At 45.1% G+C, this 18863-nt stretch overlaps 2 protein-coding genes across 4 annotated transcripts; both read right to left on the bottom strand.

The window, feature by feature from the left end:
* Positions 1 to 570: 570 nt before the first annotated feature.
* On the bottom strand, positions 571 to 9413 carry mlpha (melanophilin a). Of its 3 annotated transcripts, XM_067260661.1 has the most exons (15): positions 9381 to 9413; positions 8540 to 8695; positions 7372 to 7593; positions 7121 to 7233; positions 6343 to 6384; positions 6043 to 6101; positions 5367 to 5462; positions 5078 to 5186; positions 4602 to 4795; positions 3869 to 3952; positions 3341 to 3565; positions 1910 to 2071; positions 1668 to 1733; positions 1493 to 1541; positions 571 to 1267 (listed from the first exon to the last, which is right to left on the bottom strand). In XM_067260661.1, the coding sequence occupies exons 2-15, from the start codon at positions 8647 to 8649 to the stop codon at positions 1233 to 1235; spliced, it is 1566 nt and encodes a 521-aa protein (XP_067116762.1). In that variant the 5' UTR covers positions 8650 to 8695; positions 9381 to 9413; the 3' UTR covers positions 571 to 1232. The 3 variants fall into 3 exon arrangements, with proteins under 3 accessions (XP_067116762.1, XP_067116764.1, XP_067116763.1); XM_067260663.1 differs by lacking the exons at positions 571 to 1267; positions 1493 to 1541; positions 1668 to 1733 and having other exon boundaries at positions 2054 to 2169; XM_067260662.1 differs by lacking the exons at positions 571 to 1267; positions 1493 to 1541; positions 1668 to 1733; positions 1910 to 2071 and adding an exon at positions 2078 to 2584.
* A 3641-nt stretch (positions 9414 to 13054) lies between these two features.
* Positions 13055 to 14710, bottom strand: trim63a (tripartite motif containing 63a). The gene has a single exon (XM_067260300.1). It carries the CDS (start codon positions 14554 to 14556, stop codon positions 13525 to 13527), a length of 1032 nt encoding a protein of 343 aa, XP_067116401.1. The 5' UTR covers positions 14557 to 14710; the 3' UTR covers positions 13055 to 13524.
* Between the last annotated feature and the right edge of the window lie 4153 nt (positions 14711 to 18863).

The following is an 18863-nucleotide window of genomic DNA, read 5'->3' as shown; positions in this document are numbered from 1 at the left end:
TGGATGAGTTCACATTTGATCCTCTTCAACCTGGACTAGTGATAATTATTCAAAATTGATTGGGGACGGAAGTGAGTAATCATATTTAACCATTATCTTAAACCTATGTCTTTGTTTGTATGCTATTTATACTGCTCATAGTCAACACCTGAGTTTCTTGGTGGAAGAGGATGAAGCCAAAATAAGTGGAGCCTCTCACAATGTGTTTTGTTGTGCTCTTACTCCATCTTGTGTTCAACCTGACATGCTGCTAAAGGAGAGACATGCTTTTTATTATTTATTTCAATTAAATGCAATTGAAAGCATAATTTCTACCATCCAGTCTGACCTAATATCAAACTCTCATGGTAGCAAAATGATCATGCAAATGTGTCTGTCGACAGCAACATTTAGCTAAGTGATCTGAAATGGCACTAGATGGCAGCAGGTCTATTTAGTTGTATACAGTATGGTAAATGATATTGCTTTAATCTAAACTAGCTGAAGTATAACCAGTACTGTGCCTGTCAAGAATAAACACACCCCATATAGTTGAAATAACAGGGTTTAAAATAAAAACACATAAAAAAGTGAATGTTCTATAATTTATGGGATACAAGCACATATATGATAGCTTAAGCAGTACATAAACTCCTTGCAGCTTTTTGCAATATAATTTGCTATAGTATAGACTTTCAAATGAGCATAAACATAATTTATATCTATGTAGATCAATATATATAGATTGAGATCAATATTATCCTTCAACAAGAGCCATTTGGATTGTGATATACACAATCACTGGTGGCACAACCAACAGTGCATTATCTTTACAGGTGATTTGGGATTAACAGTATAATTCCGAACATACAAGAAAACATTTGCCAAGCAGCTAGCTGATAAATACACCAAAGCTTTACCAATACACTAAATCTTTTTTTTTCTAGCACTTTGATCCTAGGGCCTTGAGCACAATAAGCTATTCTGAAGCAGAGAGAGGAGCTCAATCAGATCAGATCTCAGTAGTAACAAACCATACCTAACACATAGATATACACACACACATGTACACACACGCTTTGGAAGAGATGTGTTATTCAGGGCAGTAACCCAGGGGAGTAATTACTTGTATGATCATCTATCAAAGTTGGCAAATATGTGAAGAATCAAAGTTAAGGGATGGGAGCTTATTTGCTTAGTTGAACCACATAGTGTCAAGGGACAGACGCCGACACAGTCCTTTACAAGTTTGTTTATTTCCGGAGAGACCCTGAGCCATTGCTGGTTTCTGTGGAAGAGAAGATCAAAGGTTTTTTGCAACCAGTTTCATAATAAAAAATTTACGCTTCATGTCGAGGGGATAAGAGCCAAACATAATCTTTCCGTCCCACAGATGAGAAGCTAATGAATGACGACACAGTAAGTATGTGACGCGCAGTAGCATGCGCAGGGTAGCATGCAGTATTATTTACTGTAGAACGGGGCATGAAGATCGTGCATTTCTAAGCCTTACTTGTGGGAAAGTCCTGGGTGTATCGTTTCCTCTGCTGACTGCCTGTGACCTGCAGGAGCAGATGAGAAGTGTTTAGGAAACACAACACAGTGCACGGCACGAATACACGCGGGAATATCAACAGGAATGCTTTTAAAAGGAAACAAACATAGAGGAGTATTTGAATGGCCCTCACCTTTTTCTTAGCCTTATCCCCTCCTGTGGCACTGAGGGCAGCAATCTTATTCTCAATGTCGGACACCTAAAACAAGCATCGAAAAGTGATAGGCCAGAGTTCGGAACGAAAAGAAAGAAGAGAAGGATGATGAAAGGCAGTTCCTACAGAACCAAGTCTCCCACTGTTACTAGAGCGGCTTCATCAGTAAGTGATGTCTGTTTACAGAAGCGGTACACAATCTAGGGGCGGAGCTAACCCACCTCGCTCTCTGTGCTCTGAACTCTGGCAGCCGTGATGGCCAGCGCGTCCTCCAGCTCAGACAGCTCTGAGTCCGTGGCCCCCCCGAAGCGGTTGGTAGCGCTGTGTTCCAGTAGCCTCAGCTTCTTCTCCAGGTCGAACGACTTCCCGGCGGTCATGTACACCTGGGGAAGAGAGCGACCACTGGACAATGCACCAACTCAGCTCAGCACCAAAGTCATAGACTTCAGACGAGACAGCTGGGAAACGAAGCAGGTCATGTCTGCATTAAAGAGACATTAGAGAAACAGAGATATTCAAATGTGAGTGGCACTCTCAGTGTGTCAAGGAATTCAATTTCCCAGGGCTTGAAATTTGGAGTGGAATGTCCCTTTAAGACAGCAGTATCTCGCATGCTTTTAGAAAGAAAGTGCACGGGCATAGCTCCACAGACCTACACTTAAACAAACAGCTATTTGGACATGATAGCTTAGGGGGGAGAGGGGGGGTGCGAGTTTTAAGCTTACATTTTCCTCAAGTTCCCTGTAAGCCTCATCTGCTTGCTTTACATCAGTCCCAATTAAAAGGGATCTGTCAATAGGCTTTGATGGGCCGTATTCGGTCATTGCACTTTCAGTGGCATTAATGGTTCTTAGAACCTCTGTGGTGATGTCACAGAGGGCCGCCGCAGTGGATCTCTGAAAGCCATGTAAAGGGACAGGAATTAGCAACTACGCTAACGACTAACTTCTCACATTAGAAGCAGACTGATTTCTTTTTAAAGGGAGATTTAGCCAGGAAGGCATGCAGTCATACAGTCAGCACTAATCTCTGCAAAGTCTAAACAACTAAACGTAAAAGTAAACTTAAAGCTAAGCTAAAATGATCCTTGCGCTTTGTGTGTACTGAAATACATTCAACATTGAAATCGAGCGATTGAGCTTTTGCTGCAATTCAACTGTTTTTAAAAACATTCACTTTTGGGCCTTCTTGTAGATAAGAGTTCATCCAAATGTAACTAATTTACATCTTCATAGAAGTGTTATTTTTGTCATTCCTGTAGACACCAACAACGGCGTAAACTACCAACAAGACCACAAACATGAACAGAGGCCAACATCACGACTGCCTAAAACTGTTCCTGGAGAGCTACCATCTGTCATCTATTTTTCTAACCCAAATTTAGCACAACTCCTCCAATAACTATGGTTGATTTAGCTGAATCCTGTTAGTTTTACCTGAGGTTGGAGCTACATCCACCAGGTGAGGAGCTCCACAGAAAGAGTGGACACCCCTGCCCTAGCAACCCCTGCCCTAGCAACCATGACCTTAGAGCAGACAATGTAGACCCGAAACATGGACCAGGGCCCTCCAAGCAAACAACAGCCTTCCCCCGCAAAGCGGTCGGCCCACCAACTTCTCCGTTGGTGAGGGGAGACCTTCGGAAGGCCCACCTTCTGAGCCTCGGTGGGCATCTCGTCACTGGAGGAGCTCAGGACCTGGTCCCGTGGAGGGGCCGCCGAGGGGCCACTCCTCACAGGGGTCCCCTTGACCAGGGACAGCTTCTTCCCCGTCTCCTCGTCGGAGGAGAGACCCTTGTCGCTGACGTTGCCCGCCAATTCGCTCAGCTTCCGCCGGAGTTTCTCCTCCTCCAGCTGAGCGGTGGTCTGAGGGGTCGTCTGACAGGAGACAGAGCACAGAGGGGGGGACAGGAGGGAGGTCATTGCCCGTAAGTGTCTGTTAAGGGCAATTGGCAAGCCTGTGGGGAAAATACCATTTCCTCTCCAAGCCGCATGAGTTGTTTCACGGACTTGACCCCTAAAGAAATAGTCAAAATAGGCATCGACAAAGGTTAACGAAACAATACTAGCGATAAGCTACAGTTGTCCACACGAGGCTCATGTCAAGGATAAACCATATTTTTGTTGGCTACTTGGTGTTGGATTCATTCCATCTTAGCTCTCTGTGAGTAGAGTTCTTACCTCATCAGAGGGCACGGTCATCTTCTCCTCTAGTCGGTTAAGGAGGCTCTCGATGGCGGACATGCGTTTGTTCAACTCATTTATCTACATGATCAAAGATAACAAAGTTAATACTGTCAGATAGCTTTCATTGGCAATGTGGCCATGATCTAGAACTAGTCCGAACTAGCACACAACGTCTTTGTTCACACACACACACCCAACCCTTCCCCCACACAAACACACACACACAACCCACCCAACCCTTCCCCCACACAAACACACACAGCCCACCCAACCCTTCCCACACACAAACACACACACACACCCAACCCTTCCCACACACAAACACACACACACAACCCAACCCTTCCCCCACACAAACACACACACACAACCCACCCAACCCTTCCCAAACACAAACACACACACACAACCCTTCCCCCACACAAACACACACACACACACAACCCACCCAACCCTACCCACACACAAACACACTCCCCACCCAACCCTTCCCCCACTAAAAAGTACACATACACACACCCCACCCAATCCTTCCTTCACACAAACGCACACAAACACACACACACCCAACCCTTCCCCCACACAAACACACCCCACCCAACCCAACCCTTCCCAAACACAAACACACACACCCCACCAAACCCTTCCCCCACTAAAAAGTACACACCCCACCCAACCCTTCCCACACACAAACACAGAAACACCCCCCACCCCCCGACACACACACCGGCGGTGGTCCCCCCAGGTTCTCCTGGGAGGAGGCTCTGCTGGGTCGGCGGCGGGGCGGGGGCTGGTACATGGGGTAGCGTTGGAGCTCCTCCTCCTCTGACGTGTCCACGTACTGCTGGCGAGCCATGGAAGAGCCGATCTTGGACAGGGAGCGGGCGCGCACCATCCTGGGGTCTGCGAATGGACCTTCATCTGCAGAGCAATGCTTCGGCTACGGTCATTTTGATAAAGGTCAGTTTGGGGAAAGAAATGTAATCATGACCAGTGGCGGTCCTGTCAGAGTTTCGGATTCTAAGGGCGGCTCCACACGCTAACGTCATCCCATTAGGAGCCGTGGACAGTGTGTACTCTGTTAAAGTGTGGAAGCAAAGTGTAGGTAAGTAGGTGGTGTGGTGCTATACTGATTCAGTATAGGCCTCAGAGTGTATGCATTTGTGTGTATGCTCATGTTTGTGTGTGTGGTCAGTTCCTCACCATGCCGTATGTACTTGTCCAGACTCTTCCTGCGGTTCATGCGGTGGTGGTGCATGTCGTTGAGGTACTCCACATCGTTCCTGTACTCGCCTCGCTCCTCCTGGATGAGCTGGACCGCCGATTGAATCTCGTTATCACCGCAACACAAACACCTCTAACACATGTTCCTCTCAGGACCTATCAGGCCACTTGAGTCCCTTAACACGGTTTCCCACTTGTGTGACGAGACAGGTCGTCCTACTCATTAACTTAACATTGGGGTGTGACTGAGTGGGGGATATTGTGTCACCTGGAAGGACTGTCGTCGGGAGTGGGAGTAGGGTACATACTCCTCCACGTCGAAATCCAGGGGGTGGACAGAGAGCAGCCGCTTGTTCTTGCGCATCTGCAAAAGAATAAGAAGAGAGAGAGAGAGAGAGAGAGAGAGAGAGAGAGAAAGTGAAGGAACAAGAGAGAGAGAGAGAGAGAGAGAGAGAGAGAGACAGACAGAGAGGGAACAAGAGAGAGAGAGAGAGAGAGAGAGAGAGGGAAGGAACAAGAGAGAGAGAGAGAGAGAGAGAGACAGACAGACAGAGAGGGAACAAGAGAGAGAGAGAGAGAGAGAGAGAGAGAGAGAGAGAGAGAGAGAGAGAGAGAGAGAGAGAGAGAGAAGGAACAAGAGAGAGAGAGAGAGAGAGAGAGAGAGAGAGAGAGAGAGAGAGAGAGAGAGAGAGAGAGAAGATACTGAAACATTCTTTGTTCCTGTGCCCTAACAATGTTTAGCTATGGCAATGCAAGCTCAAGGCAATGCTGCTTCACGAACAAGCTTGGGAAGGATCCATGTTTGGGGGGGGGAAAGGAGACATCATTGTTTGTTTGGGCAGCCTGCAAAGCTTGTTGATGACTCGCTGGATTGCTCTGCCTCCATGTTACCATGACATGTCACAGAGAACCAAAAGGATCTGTTTTCCTTCAGTCGTTCCTACCATCTTGTAGCGCTGCGCTTCGGCCTCCGCATGCTCTTCCTCGTGGCCATTGGATGTGTCTAAAAGGTAAAATTCCACTGCTTTATCAAGTGTCCGGAACGTTCCACTCTCTCATATTACATATACAACTAAAGCTACATGCTCCGAATTGTTCATAGATCATAATACTAGTGTAGCCCCAAGAAACCCCATTAAGATACTATGACTGTGACTTTTTGGGGCAGAAAATGAATATGCGTGAGTCTAAATATAAACATTGTGTATTGCTTAAGAGATGAATGTGTGGTTTATTCTACTCACGGCGAACATCCGGCATGCTCTGTGTATCATCTTCACGAGTTCCTATGAAAACAACGATGTTCTTCATGAGGACAAGCAAACAACCATGCACTGAAATATGTCACTGACACAATCTAGTCTTCTAAAGGTTCACTCTCCAGACTTCTAATAACACAACAAGTCCCTAAACTCGAATTCACTCAACCGTGGAATACAATCTGACATTGTACATCCTTACAAAATTGCCCCGTTGACCTCCAAACCCCATGATGCCATTGTGAGCTGAGCCGCTATGGTGTTCCATCATATAATCAGACACAGTTTTGAATGTTTTGTCCAAGTCTTCAGGCAAGCATAGCTGACTACAAATCATAGAGTGAACCAGCTGCATTTCGTTACAGACACAGGCAGTTCTAAATGTGACTCCAGCATATGGCATCATTGTTTAGGCATGCCTTAGGTCCACACACACGCAAGTTTGTATGGTTATCCACTTGGGGACTCACAATTCAGTCCACACTAACACACATAAACACATACACATAGCAAGCAATATGCAGAACATGTGGGGACTCCTAATAACCTGATGATAGACAACTCCCAGGATTTTGGAGTAGGCCTAAGAGTGTTGTGAGAATGGGACTATGTCTCCAATTCAGAAAAAAAGACTGAATATATAATCATACAAGCACACAGATATTATTTCAACTTCTGATCTGAAACATTGACACCGACTGTTACAGACCAAGTGAAAAAGCGACCATCATGTCAAGTCTCAGAGCTCAAGTATCAAACAGACCCTCTCCGTTCAGACGCTTGTAGAGGGACTTCATCACTTTGGCACTGCCGAATCTCTTGAAGCGGCTGCGTACGTTGTCATGGTACCATCCGGCACTGCCGATTTTCAGGACCCTGCATTAGAGAAGGTACCAGCTTTTAGCACTGACCCTAGCCGTACTATTATGCCGTACTGTCATGTTATAAACAATGCATACACTTGTGACACCGTGTGACACTGTCCTTTGGGGGGGGGCGGGGCGGGGGGGTCACCTGGTCATCCGACAGGGGTCACACACCCATCCCATCTCCTTCTTGTTGTAGCGGCTGCAGGCCTTGCAGATGGAGAGCTTGCAGTCCAGACACTCTCGCTTGCTGTTCACCAGGAACTTGAAGGGCTGCAGGCAGCGAATGCAGTGAGAGACCGCAAGCGGGGTCTCCGACCCCAGCAGCTCCAGCTTGGTGTCCTCCTTCTCGATCTTAGTCTTCAGCTCGCTGCCAACACAGGGGGGAGAAGAGAAGACAATTCAGGGGACTCTGAAAAGAAAGCTCGGGTTGAACCATTCGTGGTGTCACTTCATTTTTCGTTTATCAGGTCCTGGATACAGCAAAGTAGGTGGACCTCAGATATACTATTGAGATAACAATAGTTTTAGAGATTAACATTTTATCACCCGTATGTGAAGAGTAACGTGCATTCCATGAAAACAAAACTCCTATGTGCAAGCTCATTAACATTAGGAAACCTTGAAAGAAACGTTTGTATGCTGAGTCTCACTGTACTCCGACAGATGGAAGGAAATCTATCTGGGAGGTGTTCTCCAAGAGACATTGAGAGGATGATAGGGATGAGACAGCTCTCAAACATAGGAGTCTTTGTGCCTGTGAGAGAATACAGCTCACAACATCTTGTTTTGTCTGGGTGCTGGGAACGGCCTTGTGACTCTTCCATGATCACCGTGATGAGCTGACTCACAACAGTAGGCTTTCACACTTACATTCCTGAGTGCAGAGCTCAGAACGCACACTTATACCCCCACGCACACACACACACACACACACACACATACTCAACACATCATCAGAACACACACACACACTGCTGGGGCAACAAACAGCAAATGCATAGCTGTTGAAACTGGGTTCAACTGGGCACAGTCCTCAATTTGTGCAGAATTTATACGGTTATGTCACTTTATGTGCACATTGCATTGCATATAAAGTCAGAACAATTGGAATATGGACTTGAGAACTATAAAAACATAAATGTACACTTCTCAAACTGGCTAATGTCAGCTCTGTTTAAACAGTCAACATCATTGTTTGTATTGAGTCACTGAAAGGTGATTCACAATCCAATTATTCAAGAAGATCCTTCTGTGACTAAACGTTTGGATCCTGTCATTTCATGAATCTGAAGGTTATCAGGCAGCTGACCCACCCCAGTCTCTCCTCCTCGTTCTTCCTCAGGTTGAAGTCCCTCTGAATGACTTCCCACACATGTTTAGCCTCCTCATCTGTGAGTCTCGAAAGGTCCAGTTTGCAGTCCATGGTGGCTGCAACAGAAGCACCCCTTTTTAAGGAACAAGGATGGTTCCTGTGAAATCAACACAGCCTGTCAGATTGCTGACGAATGATAAAAGTGTGATCTAAGTGTTCAAGGCGATCACAGTAGACTGGATGCTTGGACTTTGAACATCTATTGAATTGTGTTGATTGAATTGATTTTTTTTTTTTTTGGAATTGAAATGAAATAAAAGTATGATCATAAAAAGATACGGTAGTCTATTGTTGCCCTACAATTCAACATCAAAGCAACTGCATGTATTGCTTTAATCAAATGATTTGGAAGATTGCAACATTACAAAACTACTGTTCACCTACATTCGCTACATTAATTGTAAAAAACATAAAAACAAAACAAGATCAAGTCACCCTTTCAGAATGAGATGCACGATTCCGATACTAGTAAATTGAGCTATCTATCAGTCAACAATGTCCAAAATAATACATTTTAAGCATACAAGACAGCAATACAAAAAATCCATTACATTAAACAAATCTATTCAATTTTGTGCCTACCCTGTTAGGCACAAAATTACTTTGTACAGAGACATGGGTGAGACAATTGTCTCATGTTGTTGTCGTGCATCAACTCGACAAAAGGCCGAAGAGTTACTGTTAAAACGGAAGATAGGTAGCCTATTTCTTGACAAATTATAACTCATAAACCTGTTCAAAATAATACACAAAATTGATTAATAATAATAGCTTAGCTTTACCCGTTTTGCAGACACCAGTAAACTGTTCAGATGCAGCACCAAATGTTCGAATGAACTGAAGTATGGTTAAGTTAATCACATGCCTCCAGGAGAGAAGAATGAACATCCCTTATCCCCTCCTCCAAGTAAGTTTAATCGGCACTCGGTACACTCAGTCACACACTTTAACATGCGACATCACAAGATATAGACCATATCATACACAATGACTTCATACATGGAAAAGGAAATGATTTGTTTAATTAGCCATTTTGTTATTTTTGAACACATTTCCATTCCAAAGATTATGACTGTTACTAACACCATTTTTATAACCTGAGATGGGTTATGTTTGTATTTTAAACGTCATGTTTCTCACTGATCTTTCCCGTTGACAGTAGCTTTAACATACATGTTGTTGTTCTACCCTCGGCTACAAGCCCGAGGCGTAAAAATAAGCTAATGCTATTTTTATCAGCCTAACCCAAGGTAAATCAACAGATGAAAGAGGCCTCTATTGGTGTGAGAGGTGGGCACACAAGGGTGCCCTTAGGAACACAGATAACACTGTATCTGTCAGAGGGAAAACAGCCAATTTGTAACCTAGTATAGTGAGCTAAATAAGACACACACCATCCAACATCAATCCCGATGTACTAGTAAAGCTGTCTTCAAGTGTAGCCGACCTATAGCGAAAACATGATGTTGCTACCAAGCATGGCTATTTTAACAACTATAATTCTTGTAAGAGTATAACGTAAACTCAGCAACGCTGTTGCTGTTGTCTGTTGCCTTCACTGTTGACCTCCATAGTGGAAACATTATTTTCTGCTTTGTTCAAGCCAATAATTTCCAACAATCCAGTCTCAAATCTATTTGTGTTCCGCGAAAATGTCATAGGACTGATTTAACAAAGTCTCCATCATACCGATCACCAAATTCTTGCTGAGTTTCCATGTGATGGAGTCAGGCCCAGGATAAGACTGGTGTCAACACTAGTTTTTTCCCAAGCTCTCTGTAGAGCCTTGTGGACAGCCAGCACGGCTCAGGCTTATTCCTACACATTTTGATTAATACATTTAATAATTAATCTCAGACTTGAATCAGTTTAAAACAAGCTGATGCAGACCAGTGTGTCCTCTGGGTTGGTCTGGCTGAATGCACCCCTGTATTATCATTTTTGGCAAATAGAAACATATGTCATACAGTCATTCTTGGTTAGATGCTTGGGCGATTCCATTTGACCATCTCCTAATACCATGGAATATCTTTTGCTACATGAGAAATGTAACTTGAAATCCCCCCCTAATCCGACTGGTTACAAGACTAATATCACAAAGGATGTAAAAGTGTTACGGTTGATAAAATAATCAGATGAGTGTACTTGGAAATGCACATCATTCCATTGACTGTCGAAGAAAAGAACGGGTATGCCAACTAAAACCCATGCTGAAGAAGGTGATAGCAAGGTAGCAAGTTACTACATGTGGGGTCAGATGGCTGAGCGGTTAGGGAATCGGGCTAGTAATCTGAAGGTTGCCAGTTCGATTCCCGGCCGTGCAAAATGACGTTGTGTCCTTGGGCAAGACACTTCACCCAACTTGCCTCGGGGGAATGTCCCTGTACTTACTGTAAGTCGCTCTGGATAAATGACTGCTAAATGACTAAATGTAAAATGTAGATGTATTACATGGTGGCATGTTGATTACACATTAGGTGGGTTACTGTAAATACATTCTTCCCTTACATCAGTAACCTGATCAGCTACTACTAAATTGGGTCAGCTTTGGAAGGTCCATGCATAAGCATTTAGTTTCCCTGATGTTAGTCCCTTCCATCTAACTTAAGCTTTGGCCCCATTCCTGGTTCATGGAGGGGGAGAAACGTGGCGAGGAGGGTGCCCTTCACGATGACAAGGCAAAGCTAAGGGCAGGCTGATTCACAGCTCTAAAATTAGAGGCTGGGTGGCAGCAAAAGTTGAGCGAGCTCCAGGGGAAGTCCGAATCTTATTTAGTCAAAGTAATACACCGCATGGCCTCTCAACACTCTACACCTCGACACCCCCGACAAAGAGCGGCTCGCTGCGTGCACATGCTCCCAGCCCAGTAAAGCCACACTCTCTTTTTAGGCAGGAGTAGCGAGGTCGTAGGGGCCCGAATTAGAAAGGAGAGGCGAAGGTGAGCTGTAGACAGTTTGTTGGCCGACAGGAAAAAAAGGTTGACGAGCTATCGTCGTAGCTGTGACAAATTCACCTGACAGGCATGCGTTTGGAAATGAACCCACTTCAGCACTTGAGGCACATGGGAGCCCAGCTTGCAAAATAGAGGCTCTTAGCTACCAAAACCATGTGCCACTCCACTTTTAAGTATTGTGTGCATTCAGACGGACGGTTATCCAGGCAGTGTCTTGTCCCCCCACCCCCTCTGTTACTGTACATTCTCTGCAGCATTGTAACGTGAGACTTGTGGTGTCGTACACAGATAGTCTGACACGAACACTTGAGAAGAGCAGCTATAAGCATTGCGGTCTGGCTGGTAGTGAACAGCTGGTGGTGAGACCTACGAGGTCAAACTCCAGGCTACCTAGCCTATCTCTGTACCTGTCAAATAGCTTCCAAGAGCACTGACATTTTTCAATGTGTTGGTACTATTGAACACTGTTTTACAATAATGGAGTTTTTGGGCTGAATGCTTGCTAAGTCCAAGTGCACACGACAGCATGTACGACTTTAGAGGACTCTTTAGTCATGATACAATATGTTCGATGATTTACTGTTTTAGTTTGTGTGTCTGGGGTCTGTCTGTCTGGTATCATACATTAGCTACTATCTGTGTGTGTGTGTGTGTGTGTGTCTGTGTGTGTGTGTGTGTGTGTGTGTGTGTGTGTGTGTGTGTGTGTGTGTGTGTGTGTGTGTGTGTGTGTGTGTGTGTGTGTGTGTGTGTGTGTGTGTGAGGAGATAGGGAGTGTGTGTCTTTGTATCTCAGTCATTTCTAAGCTGGTTGAGAGCCTGTTTGGGTTTATCAGCTCCTTCAACACAGACCATGTGACTGGGGAGTGCAGTCAGCTGCTGCCAGAGGGGAACCAGATCATGTCCATAACAGATTGGCAGCACACATCAGTGAATGTATCCTAACTTCAATTCATTTATGTGGAAATGGAAGCATTTGGTTCTTGGATGAACTGTCAGATAATGGCACAGACGTGTACTGGAACACTGAATATATAATCAGTAACATCACAGAGTATCCATCTGTGATGGATTCCTCAAATATCCAAGCACACTCACATACTGTAACTCTGGTCAAGGCGTTGGTTGGGTTATGCTGGTGAATTGCTGAAGCCACACTATTCTTGCATTCATGCCATAGTTCGATAATGCTATCAGTGTTTGACCCCTGGCCTTCAGCTCTCTCAGGCATGCCAGACAGCAGCTGGAATGGTCAAGTGGAGCTGCTGGGTCAGGGATAGAAACATGAACTCTCCCTCGTCCTTCTCTTTGACTGAGCTATTCCAGTACCCTTCACCACCTCTCCCATTTTGACCAGTAAAAATAGCCACTATATCACCAGCAAGAAGACTAAGTAAGGCTATAGTGTAGTTTCATGACCCATGTAAATATAGGATCAATCGGAGAGAGAAATCCGCTTAGACTTTAGAAGTTATGAGTGAGGAAGGACTGATTCAAAATTGTTTTCTTTAACACTTTATTGAAACTCACAATGACATAACAATGTAACAGCAGTGTCAGATATGATTCAGTGCATTTTGCAGCAATTCAAGTATGACAAAACAATGAGGACATTCCAAACTCAATAAATAAACTTATTTTGTGTACGTGTAGTTTAGACTTGCATTAAAAAATTTAAGTGTAAACATAAATATGTGTCTTGTGATATCAAGCTCAACAGATATCAAAATAATACAGTACAGTTAAATAGGCATAAAATACAAAAGTATAAAAAAGAAAAGGAAATGAAATGCAAAAGGTTGCATTTTGTATGTGTAAAAAAACTACTTTTCAAAATGGCACCATTATACATTTTCTGTGAAATCTGCAGACATCATTTCATTTCTTCCTTGCTAGTTTGTCAGAGTCTTTACTTCAACTTTCCCATACTTCTACTAAAAGTCTTTGTCTTGAAAGGGAAAGTCATTATTCCTCCTCCTATTCGTCTTCTTCTGACTCTACATCGTCATCATTGACTCCAAAGTCCATCTGGGCTAGAAGGACCTCCACATCCTCTGTGTTTAGGACGAGGTGGTCCATGCTTTCGTAGCCTGGCTCTGGCCTCTGTACCTGGGCTCCCCTGGCTACCTCCTTGGCCTGGGACATCAGCTCCTTGGCGCTCACCAGGAACTCCGCCGCCCCTCCCAGCTCCAAACTCTTCGACGCCCTCTCCTTCAGCTGGTTGCTAGCCTCAAGATGCACCTTGTGCTGTTCCACCAGAGACCTGATCACCTGGACCTTCTCCTCTTCCTCCTGGCTGATCTTCTCCACCAGCTGGCCCTTGCGCTCTTCCAGGATGGCGTAGAGCAGGTCGAAGCTCTCGCTCAGGTGTCTCTTCTGCAGCTCCCCGTTCTCCTGGATGCTCTTGCTCATGTCATCCAGCTGGGCCATGACCGCCTGGACGCAGCTGTTGCCCGCCGCGAGCATTTCCACGGCGTTGCGCAGCTCGGTCTTCTGGGTCTGGTAGACGCTCTCCAGCGTGGTCACCTCGCAGTCCTTGTGCTGGCCGAACACCTTGCACATGGAGCAGGTGGGGGTCTGGCAGGTGACGCAGTAGATGTTGATCCTCTCGTCCTCGTGCTCCTTGCACTTGGCCTCCTTGGTGTCCTTGTCCTTCATCGGAGGCTCCAGAGACCCTCCGCCCATGCTCTCGCCGCCCTTCTCCTGCTGGGCCTTGTAGAGGTCGATGATGTTCTCCACCAGCAGGTTCCTCTGCAGACCGTAGACGCCGTGGCGGTCCAGCACCACCTCGAAGCGGCAGGTGGGGCAGCGGAAGATGCCCCCGGAGTAGTGGTAGGGGTTGCGGGAGTCGTAGAGGTCGCTGGCGCAGCCGCGACAGAGGTTGTGCTGGCAGGGCAGGATGACCACGGGCTTGGTGAACATGTCCAGGCAGATGGGGCAGCTCAGCTGCCTCTCAAGGCTCTCCATCGGGCTGGGAGGTCGCACCACTTGGCTGGTCTGGATATCCATGGTGTGGGTGTGGGCTCGATTGCTTGGGGATTTGTTCCTTAAAATCCTCTGAGGTCCTTAGGGTCTTCTTTGGGTCTTTGGGTTCAGGATCGGGGTCTGTCCCTTTTGTGCTTCTTGTTTGTTCCTTGGAAGCTACGGTGCTGTGTCTCTCTCGGCTGAGTTTATTTTTGATCTACCCAGGCCAGGCCTCTGTGGCGGCTTTTATACCGCGAGGCGGGACACGACACCTGATCCCGCACACCGTCCGTGGCATGATCCCACCCTCCGCTTGTTTGTGAGTCTCATTTCGGAGAAAATAGCCCCCCCCCTTTCCCTCCAAACATGGCACATGCCCTACTTAGCAACACCTCCCAGTCTCCTTTTCTGTGGAGGGCGACAAATCATATCGACGGCGGACCCAACCACCCCCCTCCCCCTTGTGACACGGTAAGGCTCTCGGACAGTGTTTTCCTGCTCCTGCCAATAACAACATGCCTTTTCTCCCAACCCACCACAAACATGTAGCTCAGATGTGTTTACATGTGTTGCTACCCTCCCTCAGCAGCAGACACCGGGTCGCAGCTTGTTGCATTCCAATGCTTTCCGCCGTTCCATGCAGAAGGGGAGCCACGAGCCTGTGCACATTGAAATCCTTCAAACTGCGCTGTGAATTCATATGGTACATTATGAGATAATGCCACACGGTACACTATGAAACAAACCATATAAAGTGGTCGTTTTTGTGGCGGTACATACACATCCTCGACCTTCCTGACACCCCTAAACTCCCTCCCGCAAACCCTCACTCCCGCCAGCAAAGCCAGCTCACGTTGGGTGTCTGCACGTTACACAACTAGGGGACTTCTGGAAGAAGCCGTAAACAATCGGTCATGTGCTCCTCAGAGCCGTTGGCGGGTCATCCCGCCATGGCTAGTTGAGCAACAGTGTCCACAATGCTTGGCGCAGCACGGGTCAGCATAGCACACTTTGTGCCTTCGGAAAACTTCCCGTTAACAAAATAACAGGTGGTTAGAGAGGTGTGTCTGTATGTGTGTGTGTGTGTGTGTGTGTGTGTGTGTGTGTGTGTGTGTGTGTGTGTGTGTGTGTGTGTATGTGTGTGTGTGTGTGTGTGTGTGTGTGGATTGTAAACATGACCACAGTAGTGGAGTGTTATGTTGAGAGATGTTGTTGCAGCTTGGCCACGTGGGTTTGTTGACTGAACACTCCACTAACTTTCCCATATCTACTAAAAGAAGAATAGTATGTAGTATCAAAGCAGAAAGCGGATTATATAACACACTTCCCTCACTATCACTTTCATAAAATATTTGTATTTTATAGCATTCATGTATTCAGACTCACGATTAAAACACAAAAGAACCTTAGTATACAACCTAGAACAGTTCCGTAATTATACTTTTACAGGCAATATGGAACCATTTAGTGTAACAAACAACACCTTGCAGATCGGAGCCATAATAATACAAATAATACATATATAAACAACCATATTAGGCCATTCAACCTCAAACCATATTGTGCAATTGAACATTAGAAAAGGGACCTTTCAGGAACGACTGTACATAACAGTTTTATGTGCAGTGGACTATATGTGACAGTGGCAGGTAAGTGAAAGAGTGAGGTGTGTTCTGAAAAGTTTGGGATGTTTTCCTAGTGGCCAACAGTGGTGTCAGAGCTTCACAGCATCTTCAAATGTCAGATCACATGTGAGCTGCCATCAGCCATCCCATGGAACTGATACTAATAATAACACTTTGGAGGACCTTATCATCTGGGCCACAGACCCTGAACTCCACTTACGCAAGCTGAAATAGCATTTTAGTTTATGTCATTATAGGATAACACTCAACAAAGCTGGTGTACAAAAGACAGTATATTAATGGCTTTGAGTGTGAATAACATTTTCTAATATATTTTTTACACTTCATTTAAACATAAAAAACAAGAGATATTCATTATGTGACCAAAAATGATGTAAACATATTTTTTTTACAGCTCCTCCCACTAGATGGCGTCACATATCTATTTTCCAATCAAGTTACGGCAGAAGTAATGGACATCAGCCATCACAAGAGGACATTATTGACATATTGCAGATGACAAAAAATGTCTTTAAATAAATCTATAGCCTATGGAATGTATTTGTAAATACCAGTGCTATCTGAATAGCTATGGCTGGTACAATAGATGACTAATATATATCTCAGAAATTGCTTCTTAAGGTTCCCTGCTTCATATCATCTTAGTGATGTTCTTCTGATAATCTGACTGATTTATTAACTAATTCATTGTCAAATGTAAAATCAAATAAAAACTTGGAATATCCATAACCCCTAACCCTTAAAGAAGTCCTCATAATACTGCAGCCGTTGTGAGCCAGACATGTTTCCCCTCCAACGTCACATCAGCAAACCGCACTTGACTGGAGTGTTTGTGTTCTGCTGACAATCAAAGATAAACGATCGGAACGTCTGTTTCCTCTTCCGTGCCACTCACGCACATATCAGCCGTGCCATCTCAGAACCAGAGGGCCTGTGGGGAAAAATGAGCCATTGTACTTTTGTGTACGGAAACACAATGATGACCAGTGACGGAGGTGGCCGTCACAGGCCGATGTACGACCCGGCATCGGCCTGTGGCTGAAGCACGACAGGAACTACACCAGGCAGCCGGAGCTGCCGGGCTCCGCCTGTCGCGTACACCCCGGTAACGTAAACACAGTTGGCGTTCGTGGGTTTGATTCATTCACGCGCAGGAAATCAAAACGGGGCCACGTTTGGGACATTGTGCTTTGTGAGGCTCCTTTCTCTGCCCTGGCGTGTGTTTACGGAGGGGTTGGATTTCCCACGCTCACTTTGGAACGAAGGAAGACTCATTTTCCTTCTGATGCAGGTCTATAAGTGGGTATGGGCCGAGGAGAAAGGAATAATATCAACATTCCCAGTAGAATTAAGCTACGCATGCGTATGCCATGTGTAGGGCTGTGTGTGTGTGCGTGTTGTTTTTTTGTGTGTACATTTGTCTGAAGTCCTTTCCACAAGCCCTCCGGTAGACCACTGGTCAGGGAGAGTGGAGAGTTAACTCTTATCTTACTGTGGTCAGGCCAGTCAGGCGAAGGTCAGCTTCCTTCGGTGGGAGGATTCCTTCTTCTGTGCTTAAAGTTGAAAGAAATGTAGGTTGGTCTCAGTGGTTCTTCTACCAATGACCAGTTAATAACTTTGAGTGACATCAGCTATGTACGTTTTTTTGCCAAGCAAACTAAGTACTGTTTCCCTATACTTTATTCTCTTATTATTCAAGATATTGCTTGTGCTATATTCAACAGCACTTATTTTGCTCAAAAAGGTCAAAAGATGTCATAAACAATAAACAAAGAATAACCTAACACAGCAGAAGCCCTTAGCCATCTTTGATCCTTTTGATAGATTTTCTTGACATCGTGACATTTTGGCAGTCCGAATCTCCCAAATGAGGGTCTTCATTAGAGATGTTGAATTCATAAACAACACACAGCCCAGCCAGAACGAATAAATGAGAGTCCAATTAACACTGCATGCTCCCTGCGTCTCAAAGCATTTTGCCTTTCGACTCCCCTCCCTCATGATATAAAATCTCTTCATCTTCAAAAAAAAATAAAAACAGTTGAAAGCTTTCACGGAAGGTCCGCTACTCTGCCTTCTCCACCTGAAAGAGATTTGCTCATTAGAGGGCTTGCAGAGCAATGAGAAAATGCGTGGGAGGAGAAGATACTGACCACAAGCGAAATCACCGTCATGGGAAAGGATTGCTTTCAGAAGCCATGGGGGTCAAACCCTATATACAGATTGATATCCTATCCAGTTTGCTCCTCAAAATCTACCATATCATATTTATTGATGTACTTCTTGTATGTACTGTATTTTTTCACCTTCAATTTGATCACATTAGACATTTTTATCCTAGCTGTGAATCCATGAGGGAAAATTGGTTTGTCTTCTAGAAGAAAAAGACACATCAACATTGCATCGTGTAATGTATAAATTTAGCCGACTTTAGTACTACGTATATACACACTATAAAGCAAATAGACAATGGAACATCATCTGAATGATGGGCCATAAAATGCCTCAAGAGCATGTTTTGCAGACCTCATAATTTCTCTTTTTTTTTTCTCATAAAGCAACCATTAAGTAAAGCACAACAAGATGTCTGCTTTGATCTCAACGAAGATAAAAGGATGGGCTGAATTAAAGGATGCTCTCTAGAATGTGCTCTCTGTGCTCCTGAAATAGACGCCTCCGCACACTGGGGTGCAGTCTGTCACAGTG

The sequence above is a fragment of the Osmerus mordax genome, chromosome 22, assembly GCF_038355195.1.
Source record: "Osmerus mordax isolate fOsmMor3 chromosome 22, fOsmMor3.pri, whole genome shotgun sequence".
Lineage (NCBI taxonomy): Eukaryota > Metazoa > Chordata > Actinopteri > Osmeriformes > Osmeridae > Osmerus > Osmerus mordax.
This window is presented reverse-complemented; position numbering and strand designations above follow the sequence as displayed.